The sequence below is a fragment of the Gobius niger genome (genome assembly GCF_951799975.1).
Source record: "Gobius niger genome assembly, chromosome: 6".
Lineage (NCBI taxonomy): Eukaryota > Metazoa > Chordata > Actinopteri > Gobiiformes > Gobiidae > Gobius > Gobius niger.
Genome location: NC_136857.1, coordinates 22,353,695 through 22,366,389, shown reverse-complemented (window position 1 = coordinate 22,366,389; position 12,695 = coordinate 22,353,695). Strand labels below are relative to the sequence as shown.

Genomic DNA, 12,695 nt, shown 5'->3' with positions numbered 1-12,695 from the left:
TTGTGCTTCTCAATCGTCCTTCTTCTTCATCTTGATTGTTTTGAACAAAGCTACATACTGTATGTTTGGTTCACAATGGTGATTTTTTTTTCAGCACAAAATGAGATAAAAATGTGAAAAACAGCGAAAAGTGAAAACTGGCTCAAAACTTAACTGAGGACATTTGGAGAGAAGTAAGATACACATTAATGGCTGCAGACTTTGTGACCACATGTTTCTCTCGGTTTAGTTTTTTTTGACCTGACTAAACTTTAGGCTTTTGGATCTTTTCTGGTCGTCCAACTAGGCCTAATTAATTTAGGTAATTTTGGTTTCCAACAATTACCTCCAAACCTCACTTTTAAGCACTCCAATGTTCTCAGTTTGTTTTTCTTTCATCTAAAACCTTGATTTCATTTCGCAAAACCCTTTTTAGGAAAACACAGTTGTGAACACAGTAACGATACAAGCCTACAAAACCAGCGAAACATCGGCGTCTCAACCTCTTGCCGTGTGAAAACACATACAGAATTATAGGCTTGAGTGAGTCATTTGCATGTTTTTTTCTCCGCTAGGCTACAGTAAGACTGCCGGTGGTGAGATGTACTTCCTCTCACGAGTCACATTCAAAAAGATGGAGGCAGAAAAAGGCATCTTCTGTTTGTTTGTAATGCCGCTACAAGCAGTAATTTATCCTCGTTTCCTGGCGTTTTTTTTTTTTCAGGCAAGTGGTTCATGTAAATATATAGATGTTTACAAAAGAAAAATAGAAACCAGATCTTTCCGCATTTGCTGCCTAAAGATGAGCCCCCTTCAGACCAAGACCAATATGTTTGCTTGTTATCAGGTGTATAGGTGTGGACAATATCACCAATTACAATATTGTATATGTATATATATTTTTTCTTCCTATTTCTTTTACTACGTTAATACAGAAACAAGATATTTTGCTACACTGCAATAGACTGAAGCATGTTACCTTTAAAATGGTAAGATCACTAAGCTTTTAATAAAGAGTAAAAAAAGATTGCTTGGGTTAATGATTTATGAGCTACACATCTTTATAAATGGACACATTTATTGGGCCTACCGGGTAAAATTTTACATTAAAGTAATCACCGACTGTATTTCTTTCAATACCAGGTCTGAAGGAGGCCCAAGATTCATTAAAAAAAAGGCCTGGTTTAAAGGCATTTAGCGTTACATTCTCATTGCTTGAGTTTAAGGTTTTCAGCGACTGGTTTAAAAATAAAGCCTCAGGATGATCCCATTTTTTTTTAAGGTCTTAAACACCCAGGTCCTGGCAGTGAATATTTTCAATCGATTTAAAATGCTTTTTCTCAGTAGCAAGACTTAACAACTGACGAAACAATATTTAGAACAAGATGTTGCTACCAGCTAATGCCAAGTCCATAAGCAAATACAGTCTTTAGCAAAGCAGAAACTAGAGCTTCTACGCAGTACGACTAGTGGCCAAACGCGGTCACTGCAGGCATTATCCACTCAGCAGTTTCTAAACAGTCCAGTGATTTCAATTCGGAAGCTCACAGTCCAAAACAGCTCAAAAAATCCAAACTTGTCTCTATGAATTGCCCATTTTAGCACAGCAATTAGCATTTTATTTTAGCTTCCCTAATGGCCCGTTTCAAAAATATTCAGTCTTTCAATCTCCTTTCACTTCAATCACGTCATCGTCGTTGTCTGAGCTGCTAGCACTGCTGAGGTTAGCGCTGTTGACGAGCACGGATGCGCGTTTGTTAGTTTCGGCGCTTGTGGGGAATTTGGAGAGGAAGCTAGCTCCGGCGGGCCCAGGAGTGGCAGCTGGGCCGAGCAGATCTCCATTGCGCATCGATTTGGAGTAGAGATTGGCCAAAGAATGGGTGTACGACATGGGGAAACCCGGGGGTAGCATTCCGGAAAGGCCCGCCATATTTGGGCTAAGCATGAACGGAGGAATGCTGCCCGAAGAAGAGGTTGTAGTTGAGACAGTTGAGGTGGGAGATGTTGTGGAAATATCTGGGTATAGATATCCAGATTCGCCCATTTGGGAAGCTTGGAAATAGGGGGAATTCATGTAGAGGGATCGGCTAAGAACAGTCGGATTCAAGGCAATGTGCGGAAGGGGGTACGCGCTGTTGTACGGATAGCTTTGCGAGGCTAACGCAGCAGTAGCTGTGGAGTGCTGGCCCATGTTTGGTTGCTTGCTGGGGCGCTCCTCTGAGATGGGAGAGGAAGATCTGCGTTTGGAGCTAATGCGCAAATCTTGAGGAGCAGCAGAAGGAGCGGAAGAGGCGGAATTAACGGCGGCCGCCATTTTGGGAGGGGCAGTGCCATTGAGAAGAGCAGACTCCTTTTGATCAGAGGTTGCTGTGTAGCGCTGGAGCTCATTTATAATCTCGGGGCTGTCTGGAGAAATGGGGCGGGGCACAGATGGCAACTTTCTGGTAGGTGAGACACGGCCCTTGCTCCCATTGGAAGAGAGGTCTTCAGGTTCAGGCTGGGAGTCTGGAAAGTTAAAGCAAGAAATGGTTAACTTGCTGTGTTCCATAAATAAGAAAGGATTTATATTCATTACATCATTAGACCATTTATGATTTTGAATTATGGAGTCTCCAGTTTATATCATGAACAACAAAAAACAATCCTCTTACTGCCCATGAGACAGCAGGCTAAATGTGAAAGTAAATACACTTTACACATTTAAAGCAGAACTTAGTAACTCATGCCACTAGAGGCCACTGTGGGTGTCGTCGCATGTTGCGTTTTTACTCATTAATCGTCCGTGAGAGTAAATACTACGCTGACAGGAAAGGCAAAGGGAGAGAGGGATATAGTACATTCAATTACACAATGAAGATATTTTTTTTCACTACAACTTGGCTGTAAATACTGTCTCCGACCCGGTGCAGGGAAAACTGCAATTGTTGTTTTCTGGCCAGAGACACCGGGGGAGATGAAAGACCCCCCGATCATCCCATTAACACTTGTTAGGTAAACACGTTACTTAGTTCTTCTTTAAATCCAGTATTGTTGCAGCTAGAATTGAATATTTAGAAATAGAATTCTTGTAAAATAAATAAATAATTACTTCCTCATTCCAATCCAAGTCATGTAATCCTTACCTGTTTGAGTCACATTTTCCTCTGTTGCCTTGACTTTGTTTGCGGCTCTTATGGCAAAGATTCTGCCATCTGAGGTCCGAATGTAGGTCCCTGGACAAAAAACAAGTCCATAATAGACATATTTAGATCAAAGCTCAACAGTTTAAAAGGTTCACTTTGTACCAGATATATTAGCACATGCATACCTTTAGTTCCCTTGATAATGTGGATGCTTTCTCCAGCCAAGATTCGGGCCTGAACATCTGTCGAGCTGTTGGTGCCGGGAATTACTATGTCTAAAAGAGATACACAACATTTTTACTTAATTTATTTGTACGGATTGTATATTGATATGTATATTTATTTATTTTTATTTACTTCTTTTCCCTAAAATGCAGAATAGCCAACTTTAAATCTTTGTTATAAGTGCTAAAATGTTTGCTATTCAGATTACATAAGCGACAAAACCCATAGCTACCTGTTGATGTGACAATCTTCTGCACAACGACCCCAGCCTTCTGTAGACAGTTGACAGGAAAGCCTTCCATTTTGGACTCAGAGGAGGCGGAGTCAGGATTGGGGGCCTGGCCAGGCGTCATGGGAACAGGATTGGACTGGACCGGACGCACACTGGCCACGGGTTTGACTTCAGCACGAGGTGGAGGACGCCTGGGTGAGGAGAGCAAGAATAAAGATCGATAAGGCTAAGATAAAGTATTTTAGTTTTCAATCAGTTTATTATTTGACAGAGGCAAGGCAAGGCATGTTTATTTATACTGCACATCTCTTAATCCCCGCCATAAACGAGCGCTTTTTCCAGTTTGGCTTTACCTAAATCTAGAAGTTACTTTTTTGTTGGGTTGTCGCTGCATGTTTCTCACGTTTTATGTTGTTTTTTTGTTGCTTTTTTGTAACTTTATTGCCCTGTTTTCGTCACTTTTTGATGCTCTTTTGTTACTTTATTTTTGTGTTTGTGCCACTTTTTCTCCTTGTTTTCGTCACTATTTTGACATTTTTTTCAAGAAGCATATAGATTTGGGTGATGCCAAACTGGACAAAATAAGACTGGTTCCGGTGGGGGTTAAGAAATTGATCCCCCATGTGTTACTGACCAGTTCCTCTGGCTGAAGGCAGGTATGTTCGTGAGGCTCTGGTCGCTGGCGGGGTAGTAGTGAGCGTAGGAGGGTCGAGTGTAAGGGACAGAGGCGCGTTTTTCCTCCTCGTAGCCTTTCTTTGCTTCTTTCCTCTCTGCAGAGCTTAGCTTCAGCTCGCGCCGATCCATCAGCAGGGACTCATGAGCGAACGGTTGCTACAAAATGCAAAATAAGCAGAAAGTTGGTTCATTTCATTCATTTTGTGATAGGCTGCTGTTAAAGAAGATCACATAAAAGAACAGACATATACGGGACAAACGACTACTACTCTTTCTACACTAGCTCAAGATATTTTTTAAAAAGTAAGGAAACTATCATTACTAAAGCATGTACAATGGACATGCTTGCTGAAATCGCACCACCAGAGGGCGCCCTTGTCTACGTTGTTGCACATGGACTTTCCTGACAGATATGGCTACCTTTGTGATGAGGTGTGGGTAGCGACCCAGTGCCCTCTTCAGGACCGACTCCAGTCTGTCACTGGGCTGAAGCTGGACCTCAGAAGGGTGCGGTTCTTCATCGACAAAGTGAAGGAGGGATTCCACCTCCCTCCGTGTGAAGGTCAGGACTGGGTTTAAATCGTCCACCACACGGTCTGAGGAGCAAAGAGGCGAGTTACATTAGTTTATGAAGCAGACTTACAAATAAAAGTAACGCTTGGTAAGAAGACGGCGGAATAATTTGGACTCACCGGACATGCCCTGTTTGGATATCTGCCGGTCGTAGATCTTCTTCTCCAGGGTGAAGTCGCACACCAGCCTGTAGATGTGGCACTGCTTTTTCTGTCCGTACCGATAAACCCGGCACACCGCCTGGGCGTCGTGGCAGGGGTTCCACGAGGCGTCGAACACGACCACGCGGTTCGCTCCGATCAGGTTCACTCCCAGACAGCCAGCCCTGAAAGAACCGACACAAACGGACGGTTAGGATTTGTATCAGAGGAAAAGTCATTAACCTCTTAACCAAGCACATTGTCTCCAGATCATCTTTACCCAAATCTAAAAGCTTGACTGGAGTTTACAGCCTGTAGGTTTTTTCAAGAAGCTTTTATATTTGGGCAAGGTCGAACTGAAGGAAATGTGCTCGGTTCAGGCGCAGCTTAAGAGGTTAATGATAAATACACTCACGCATATAAGCAGGAGGATGAAGTAAAAACAAACATCTGTCCGAGTATACAAACTAGCTTTTCGAGTTTGTGACCACTGCGAAAGTGTCATATTTCGTTACTCTGGCATTTGTTTCTGTGGAGTGCTGTAGTCACCTGGTGGAGAGCAGAAAGACCCAGGCCGAAGTGTTTGTGGGATCATTGAACTGGTTGATGAGACGTTCTCGCTCTGACGCTGTAGTACTGCCGTCCAGTCCTGAAGAGAAAATGAAAAGTTTAAACCATTTTATTTCAATCGCTCAACAATATTTTGTGTGTGAGAGCAGTGTTATGAAAGAACAAGGCAGTTTTCAAAAGCTAACACCAGGTGGCAGCACTTATTATGGGTCAATGGCAAAAGCTTCTGCAAGCAAAATGTGTACAATAAAAATAATAAAAATAATACAAACACTGTGAGGTAAAAAGAAAGACTAAATCTACACTTAATGACTATGAACTTAACTAAAGAGTCTGTGCTTTAACATGTTCTTAGAAAGTACAAAAATATCAATGACGGTGAGATTGAACTGGTGTGACCGTACTGTAGTAGTTGAGGTTTCGGACCCAGTTCTGGTTGGGTTTTTCCTTGTTGGAGTTTGGTGAAGGGGGAACGGTTCGCTTGGCCAAAAACTCTTCGATCACTGTCAGTGTGGACAGGCTCTGACTGTGGGATGTACAGAATGGCTTGTATGAGATAAAAGTACCAAGGAAAAACAACATGCAGTCTTATGTTGAATGTCTCACCTGAAAACCAGCAACTTATCTCCCTTCCTCACGCTCTCTTCGATTAAATGAAAGAGCAGAACCATTTTTGCTGAATTCTCCAGGAGGCCGGGTTTGTAGTCGTTCATAATTTCTTTTGCCTGAGGACAGATACACACATTTCTCACTATTAAAATGAAGGTGTAAGTTAGACATTACACCTAGGTTTCCTTGGCTTCACATATTTAAAACTATGATGAATAATTACCATCAGCTTTATCTAATGACTTAACTAATACCCCTCATGTCCACTTGAAACTTGCCTAAAATACATACCCATTCATAAGTGATGACCTGGTTGGCCTTCTCCTGCATCTGGGTCAGACTGAGTCCGCCAATTGGATTCGGCGCATCCAGCGGTTTGGTCTTCTGATTGGTCGTCACCTGGCAACGGGAGGAGGTGATGTCATCCAGGTCCAGATCCTGCTCACTGGCCAGGTTCTCCTTCTGTAGGGCCTCGTACAACACGTCTGGGTGGTTCCAGATCTGATGGGGGAGGGAGAGGAAAACCCATCAGACTAAAAGAACTTGAACACACATGAACAAAACATTAACGCATTGGTAACAGTTGACTTTCTCCTACCTTGCAGCAAACGCAGAAAGCCTTGAGAGGATTCAGACTGAGCCAGCCCGTGTTTCCTGCCTCTCTGAATCTGTTCATAAACTCGGTGTACAGCGCCCTCTGCAGGGGGGAGAGGCGCACCAGGATCACATGCTCCTCCTTCGATGGGAGCTGATCCTTCAGGACGTCATGGCCACGACTGTGAAAACACATACGAAAAACCCACGTTCATCCAATGTGCAATTACCACTGACTTCTGCAGCCCCCGTAGACCGGATGCCGTTCCATAATGCATGTCGGCTACACTCACCGTTGGACGAATCCTTCCAGCAGACTGTGCAGCACGTGGCTCCTGTATCTCATGAGCTGGACGTCCTGGGGAGTGCTGTCCACGCACTGCCCGTTCAGAATGGGCCGCTCAAACATGTTGCTGAACTCTTGACGCGTACCTGCAGAAGAGAGGAGAGTTTCATTAACAGGGAAGTGAAGCTAAGGGAAACATAGCTTTGGATGGTCGAGGGATGAGAAATTAGGAGCGTGAAAATAGCAATTAACGATGCAAAATTAAACATTCAAATAATCAAAGTAGTAGAAGAATCTTCGAGAGGTTTACACACCTAGAAAGTCTGGCCGCACAAAGTCCACCATGCACCAGTACTCAATGAGGTTGTTCTGAAGCGGGTACCCGGAGAGCACCACCCTCCTGCGGGTGCGGATGTTCTTCAGGGCCTGGGAGGTGCTGGCGTGGCAGTTCTTAATGCGATGGCCCTCGTCACAGATCACCACATCAGGGCCGGGCCGCGCCAAGGCTCTCTCTATGCCTGAAAGAGGAGCAATATTTGCGTTAATCGGACAGTGTACAACAACAAAACATGTTTCTGACCCAAATCGTGTTGTTTCACATCATTTTTACCTTGGAGCAGCTCCTGTTGTTTGTCCTCCTCGTCCAGGTCGATGACGGAGCCCGAGCCGCTTGCGCTGGTGGAGTTTTTCTTGTTCTTTTTCTTGCGCCCGGCCACAAAGCTCTTCTTGAGGGACAGCAGTCGGTACATCTCGTAGCCCATCAGCAACACACCGCCGTCTCTGTACCAGTCCTCCACAACCTTTGCTCGGCTTGCTGTGTTCCTAAAAATGTCAAATATTAAAATACAAAACTGATTTAGTAATTACTTTTCATGTCAAGCTCCGACTGTAAAGAGAATGCCCCATTTGGCATACGCTTCTTGCCTATTGGTAGTGAAGGTGATTAAATAAGTGGCTTTCCATGCTTTGCTTATGTCTCGTTACATTGTATCTATTTATTTATTTATAGTTGACCTTTAAGAAGCAGCACTAGAAGCAAGGCCAGTATTACCTCGATTTAAACAAACGACATCATGCACTTAGACTCACAATACAAACACTATATACACCATAATGGGTAGCGTAGATAAAGGGGATACTAAAAAGTAAGCAGTCAAGTCGGAGTACTAGTGCAGAACTGTGAACATTCAATTTGGCCTGACCTTAACATAAACCGACGACACATTAAAATTCAGCACAACTTTTATGATTATAATTAGATACAACTGCAAATAGGTCTCCAAACCACAGCAATGATATGCGTAATGTAATACAGCCACAGCCACTGCGGGTATTACTAGTAATTACTGGATTAATGACTATTATTTAGAAGGTTCTGGTGAAGACAGGTGTCATTATGTAAGACCGATGGAGGAGGGGGGAGAGAAATCTGAATGAGGTCAGTGGATCAAGTGTCTTAAAGGAACACGGGCAACACATTTGTTTTACATAATACAGTTGGAGCTGATTTAGACCTGGTCCTGTCAAATAAATGGATTAGAACATGCTTAGTCTTAGGGTTATTGAGTTATATGCATGTGCTGCTGCAATGGTTTTAGTTTTTAATATGCATATAAAGGAGTGGAGTGATGAAGTATTGTACTGACTTGTGCTCGTCGTTGAGAATATGTACTCTGAACTCCCGTGGAGTGATGCGTTTGGGGTCCACGTCGGGAGGCAGAGATTCAGCCGCTGGGACCCATGTGTTGAACTCGTGCAGCCAGTTCTGCAGAGTGTTCACCTGGGCGAGAGAATCGAAAAATCCATATTTAAAAATATTTATTGATGTTCATTGCAGATCCTTTAAATGTCAGTATTATTACTATTTCAAACATCTATGTGTAAAAAAGAAAAAATCCCAACTGCTTATAATAATATAATTAGTTTTTTTTGATTAAACATGATAATACATAAAGTGCTTGTGGACGAGTATGGACGACTATTGCAATTTATTATTAGTAAATGAGGATTCACAGTGAAGTAATATACTGAGACAAGGCAGCAACTAACAATACATTCGCAACCTTTTTTTTTTGTTTAACCTAAAAAAAAAGGGACGTTAACTACTGATGTAAGTAAATAACATATCCAATATTTCAGCAATTTTCCACAATGTGAAAAAACAAAACAAAAATCAAACAAAACAATCTATCTTTTTATCTTGAATTACTACTCCCCAAACTTGAATAGGCTTTATGTTTGAAGCAGTTGAGGGGGAAAACAAAGAGGAGAAAAAAAGTAAACCTTAAGCAAATGTTGAATTATGAATATAGTTTTCTACCCAATAAAGATACAGAGACATGGGGAGGAGCAAAGTGATGAATAAATTTATATTCTGCCAGACAACGGCTAAAAAGAGTGGAAAATTGTGTTTGACGCAATGCCGTCTGTAGCTATTCTAGGTCCACAATTAATTTCAATCCATTTGAAAAACATCCCTAATGAGTTGAAGTGCATGGAGTTACACAAACAAACATATAACATTGTTTTTTCTCCACTCACGGGGACAATGGCGAGGACCGTGTGGGCCTGCGTGTGTCTGAACAGAACGTCGATGAACGAGATGACCTGCAGCGTCTTGCCCAGGCCCATGCTGTGAGCCAGGATGCAGCCGAAACCGGGACTGCTGCTGAACTGCTCCAACGACTCCACCAGGTTATCGTACAAGAACCGGATACCGCCGATCTGCAAGAGGATGGTGTTTAGAAGAAAGATATTTTTGCCACTATTGCCCATCACTAGACTCATAATTTTTTTCTGTCCGAAAATTTGCACTTGAAACACACACAAAAAAATCAAACAGGTCGATAACTTTGCTTGAAATAGTGGCATGATGTGCTCTCACCTGGTGTGGTTTGACCGCTCTTGCGAGTTGTGGCGTGAGGAAAATGTCTGGGTCACTGTCTGGGTGGTTGGTGTTGACCAGGACTCTCCCCCGGGCGTCCGGCCCATTCAGAGCGTCGTTCACGTGGGCTCCTCTGGGCTCCGAGTCTCTCTCCTCGGTGGGGCTCTCTCTGGAGGTGGGAACCGCAGAGGCCTCTTCTGAAATCGCCGTTACTGCTAAAGAAAATACAATTATAGCTGATAGAAAAACAAATTCTCCCATCCAAATCCTTACGTTATTTACTATCAATGACCACTCAACTATTTCAGCCTCCTCTGTTTCAAGTTCACCACAGCAGCAGAATCATCAGCCTCTCCGTCTCCTCCTTTTAACAATCACTACCTGAGCCCCATGTGCCACATCTGTCAATCTCTCCTGATCGCTGACTATTTCTACGCTTGACTTTGATTCATTTGAAAAACTAGTATAAATCATCATAAAATGATTCTGCATCACTAATTAAACTTTTCTTTCCTCTAATTTCCATAGAAATTCAAGAGTGTTCCTCAGGTTGTAAGTCAAACTTTAAGTAGTAAACTAAAACGAAATCTACAAGTTTTGATTATGTTATTCTTTTTTTTGTCAGGAACCATTCAAAAAAAGACAACTAAAAAAAAAAAGAGTCAGTATTTAATTCTCAACTTGACTTCAACTCGAATGTGTGCCATAGCCCAGTTTTGAGCAGTGGTGGGAGTAGACGGGGCAGGTTACACAAGCTGGCAGTGCAGAGCGAACAGATAGTCCTTATATAAGAGCCATGTGTTATTCAAGTGGATTAGACTGTACAGAGGAGGCTTACACAAGCGCTCTGTGTCACTGTGCCACCAGCACATCTAATGCACTTCACAAGTAGAGGCAGAATCCTAATTAGAACACTATCGATAAGTCACCTCCTCTATCACAGTATAGCCCTCCTTAATATCCTAAAAGATGTCAAAACATGTTAGCTCTTTTTCTGTACCCCCTTGAACCCCCTCATGAATGTAAGTAAAATAAATAAATAAATACAAGTTACCAAAGGGAGTGAAAAAGTGGGGAAAAAAAAGCGAAAAAAATAAAATTTTCACAAGGGCATTTAAAAAACAAAATCTTAAAAATCATCTTAAATGTCCAGACTATTCTACTACGCTACTATAACATCCATCTCAAAGCGTACTTTGTTTGATTGCCCAGGCAAATCCAGGATATAAACACCACTCTTGTGTTATGTGCAGACAGAGATGAGTGGTATCTGGTTTACTGTGGACAGCGGAGTTCAGTACAGCCTGTTCCCGAGCCACTGCCAGTGTTAAATATTCAAAAGCAGCAGGAGCAGCTGATCCACACACAAAAAAAACATACTTTTTCACAATTTACTGGTCAAGCCTTTCGGGCAAGTTACACGGGAAATTGAATCATACTTCATCGATTTGCCACAAAATAGTAACAAATAACAAGTTTAAGGCTAATGTGAAGGAGTAGAAGTCGCTATCAAAAGAATTGTATACCTCTGGGGATTACCGTGTTCCCCAAAAGTATATCTGTGTGTCATGTTTGTCTTGCCTAATTCATGTACAATCCGTCTTTCCTGTCGTTTCACATTGTAGCCCTCAGGCTCAGAGCTGGTTCTACAGTTGCATGTAATTCAACCAAATGTCATTAATTCTATTACGTCTGGTTCCCTTATTGTCACAGTTTCCACGACTTTATGAAAGAAAGAGCCAATGGAGAATCTTAAGTGTGTGCGATTTGGAAGCTGGAACCTTTATGAATGAAACGAGAGCTGAGACATCAATCAGTTTATCATGTCGGATTTGTGTTTTGAAGCAAATATAGGTCTAAAGTGTGACTTGCATGTAAAAAGTTGCTCTAAATTTGCAAATTGGAGTTTAAAGGAACATATTTAGTGAGGAGATGGTTTTATCTGTTGAATTTATACTGTATATATATAGTTCTTACCAGTTTTGTGTGGGATCTTTGTTGTCTTTGAGCGCAGTGCATCATTTTTACAGTCACCCTCTCTGATCCCTTGGCTTCGGGAGTCCAGGCAGATCACTTCCTGTCTATAGACCTGGACTTCCTGTTGAGAGGCTGCTGTCGTGGAAACGGAGGATGGCTTCAGGTGGTTTGTTACATCGGCTGCGAAAAAAGCCACATAAATACAGTTTCAAATATATTCTGAAGACTACAGTCGAAAAACTGAAGTTGAAAAGATAAACAATTCCCTCCAATGTCCAGTATGCTTGCTTTTCTACATTATTTACCTGTAGAGTAATCACGCAGCAGTGGAAGAGGATAGTCTTGTTTTCTTTGCTGCTCAAGTCGCTTCCGTCTCTCTAGCTCATCCTGTTGGGCTGCTTTGGTCGTCGCCTCCAACTGATGTTCGCGAAGCAACTTTCTACAAACACAAAGGAACAACGCATTCAGTAACTGCCAGATTTCCAGTTCGGAGTCGCAGAAAAGAGCGACGTTGCGGACTACGAACTTAGTAAAAATGCCCGGGCCAGTCCTCAGTGTGGAGCAAGAGCAAATGTATTACTAGCAGGAACAGCAGCACTGTAGTAGCAACGTTGTATTGACGTAGCGTATTTCAAAGACAGTGGTTCATAGTTAAATGAGCCGAGAATGGTTTGACTCATAACAGTGGAGAAACGCTCGAGGGATTCTGCACTTATATTCACCTACAAACAATTCTTCCATTTGTGTAAGATGTGTGTAAGGCACTTTCGCCAACGGTAGACTTTTTAAAGTGCGCTATAAATAAAGTTGGTATGATATGGTATATGCA

The 12,695-nt window shown here is 42.4% G+C and overlaps 1 protein-coding gene across 2 annotated transcripts in view; it reads right to left on the bottom strand.

The window, feature by feature from the left end:
* Positions 1-224: 224 nt before the first annotated feature.
* Positions 225-12,695, bottom strand: part of LOC306963829 (helicase ARIP4-like) — a 61,947-nt gene continuing 49,476 nt past the window's right edge. For both annotated transcript variants that reach the window (XM_079557548.1, XM_079557549.1), the window contains 20 exons: positions 12,172-12,305; positions 11,867-12,046; positions 9,890-10,104; positions 9,547-9,729; positions 8,652-8,785; positions 7,616-7,827; positions 7,320-7,523; positions 7,013-7,151; positions 6,724-6,901; positions 6,417-6,626; positions 6,123-6,241; positions 5,921-6,042; positions 5,496-5,595; positions 4,926-5,131; positions 4,654-4,829; positions 4,193-4,389; positions 3,559-3,749; positions 3,287-3,376; positions 3,102-3,191; positions 225-2,484 (listed from right to left, as the gene is read on the bottom strand). In XM_079557548.1, coding sequence (XP_079413674.1) covers positions 1,643-2,484; positions 3,102-3,191; positions 3,287-3,376; positions 3,559-3,749; positions 4,193-4,389; positions 4,654-4,829; positions 4,926-5,131; positions 5,496-5,595; positions 5,921-6,042; positions 6,123-6,241; positions 6,417-6,626; positions 6,724-6,901; positions 7,013-7,151; positions 7,320-7,523; positions 7,616-7,827; positions 8,652-8,785; positions 9,547-9,729; positions 9,890-10,104; positions 11,867-12,046; positions 12,172-12,305 — 3,922 coding nt within the window. In that variant the 3' untranslated portion in view covers positions 225-1,642. The remainder of the gene's footprint in view (positions 2,485-3,101; positions 3,192-3,286; positions 3,377-3,558; positions 3,750-4,192; positions 4,390-4,653; positions 4,830-4,925; positions 5,132-5,495; positions 5,596-5,920; positions 6,043-6,122; positions 6,242-6,416; positions 6,627-6,723; positions 6,902-7,012; positions 7,152-7,319; positions 7,524-7,615; positions 7,828-8,651; positions 8,786-9,546; positions 9,730-9,889; positions 10,105-11,866; positions 12,047-12,171; positions 12,306-12,695) is intronic.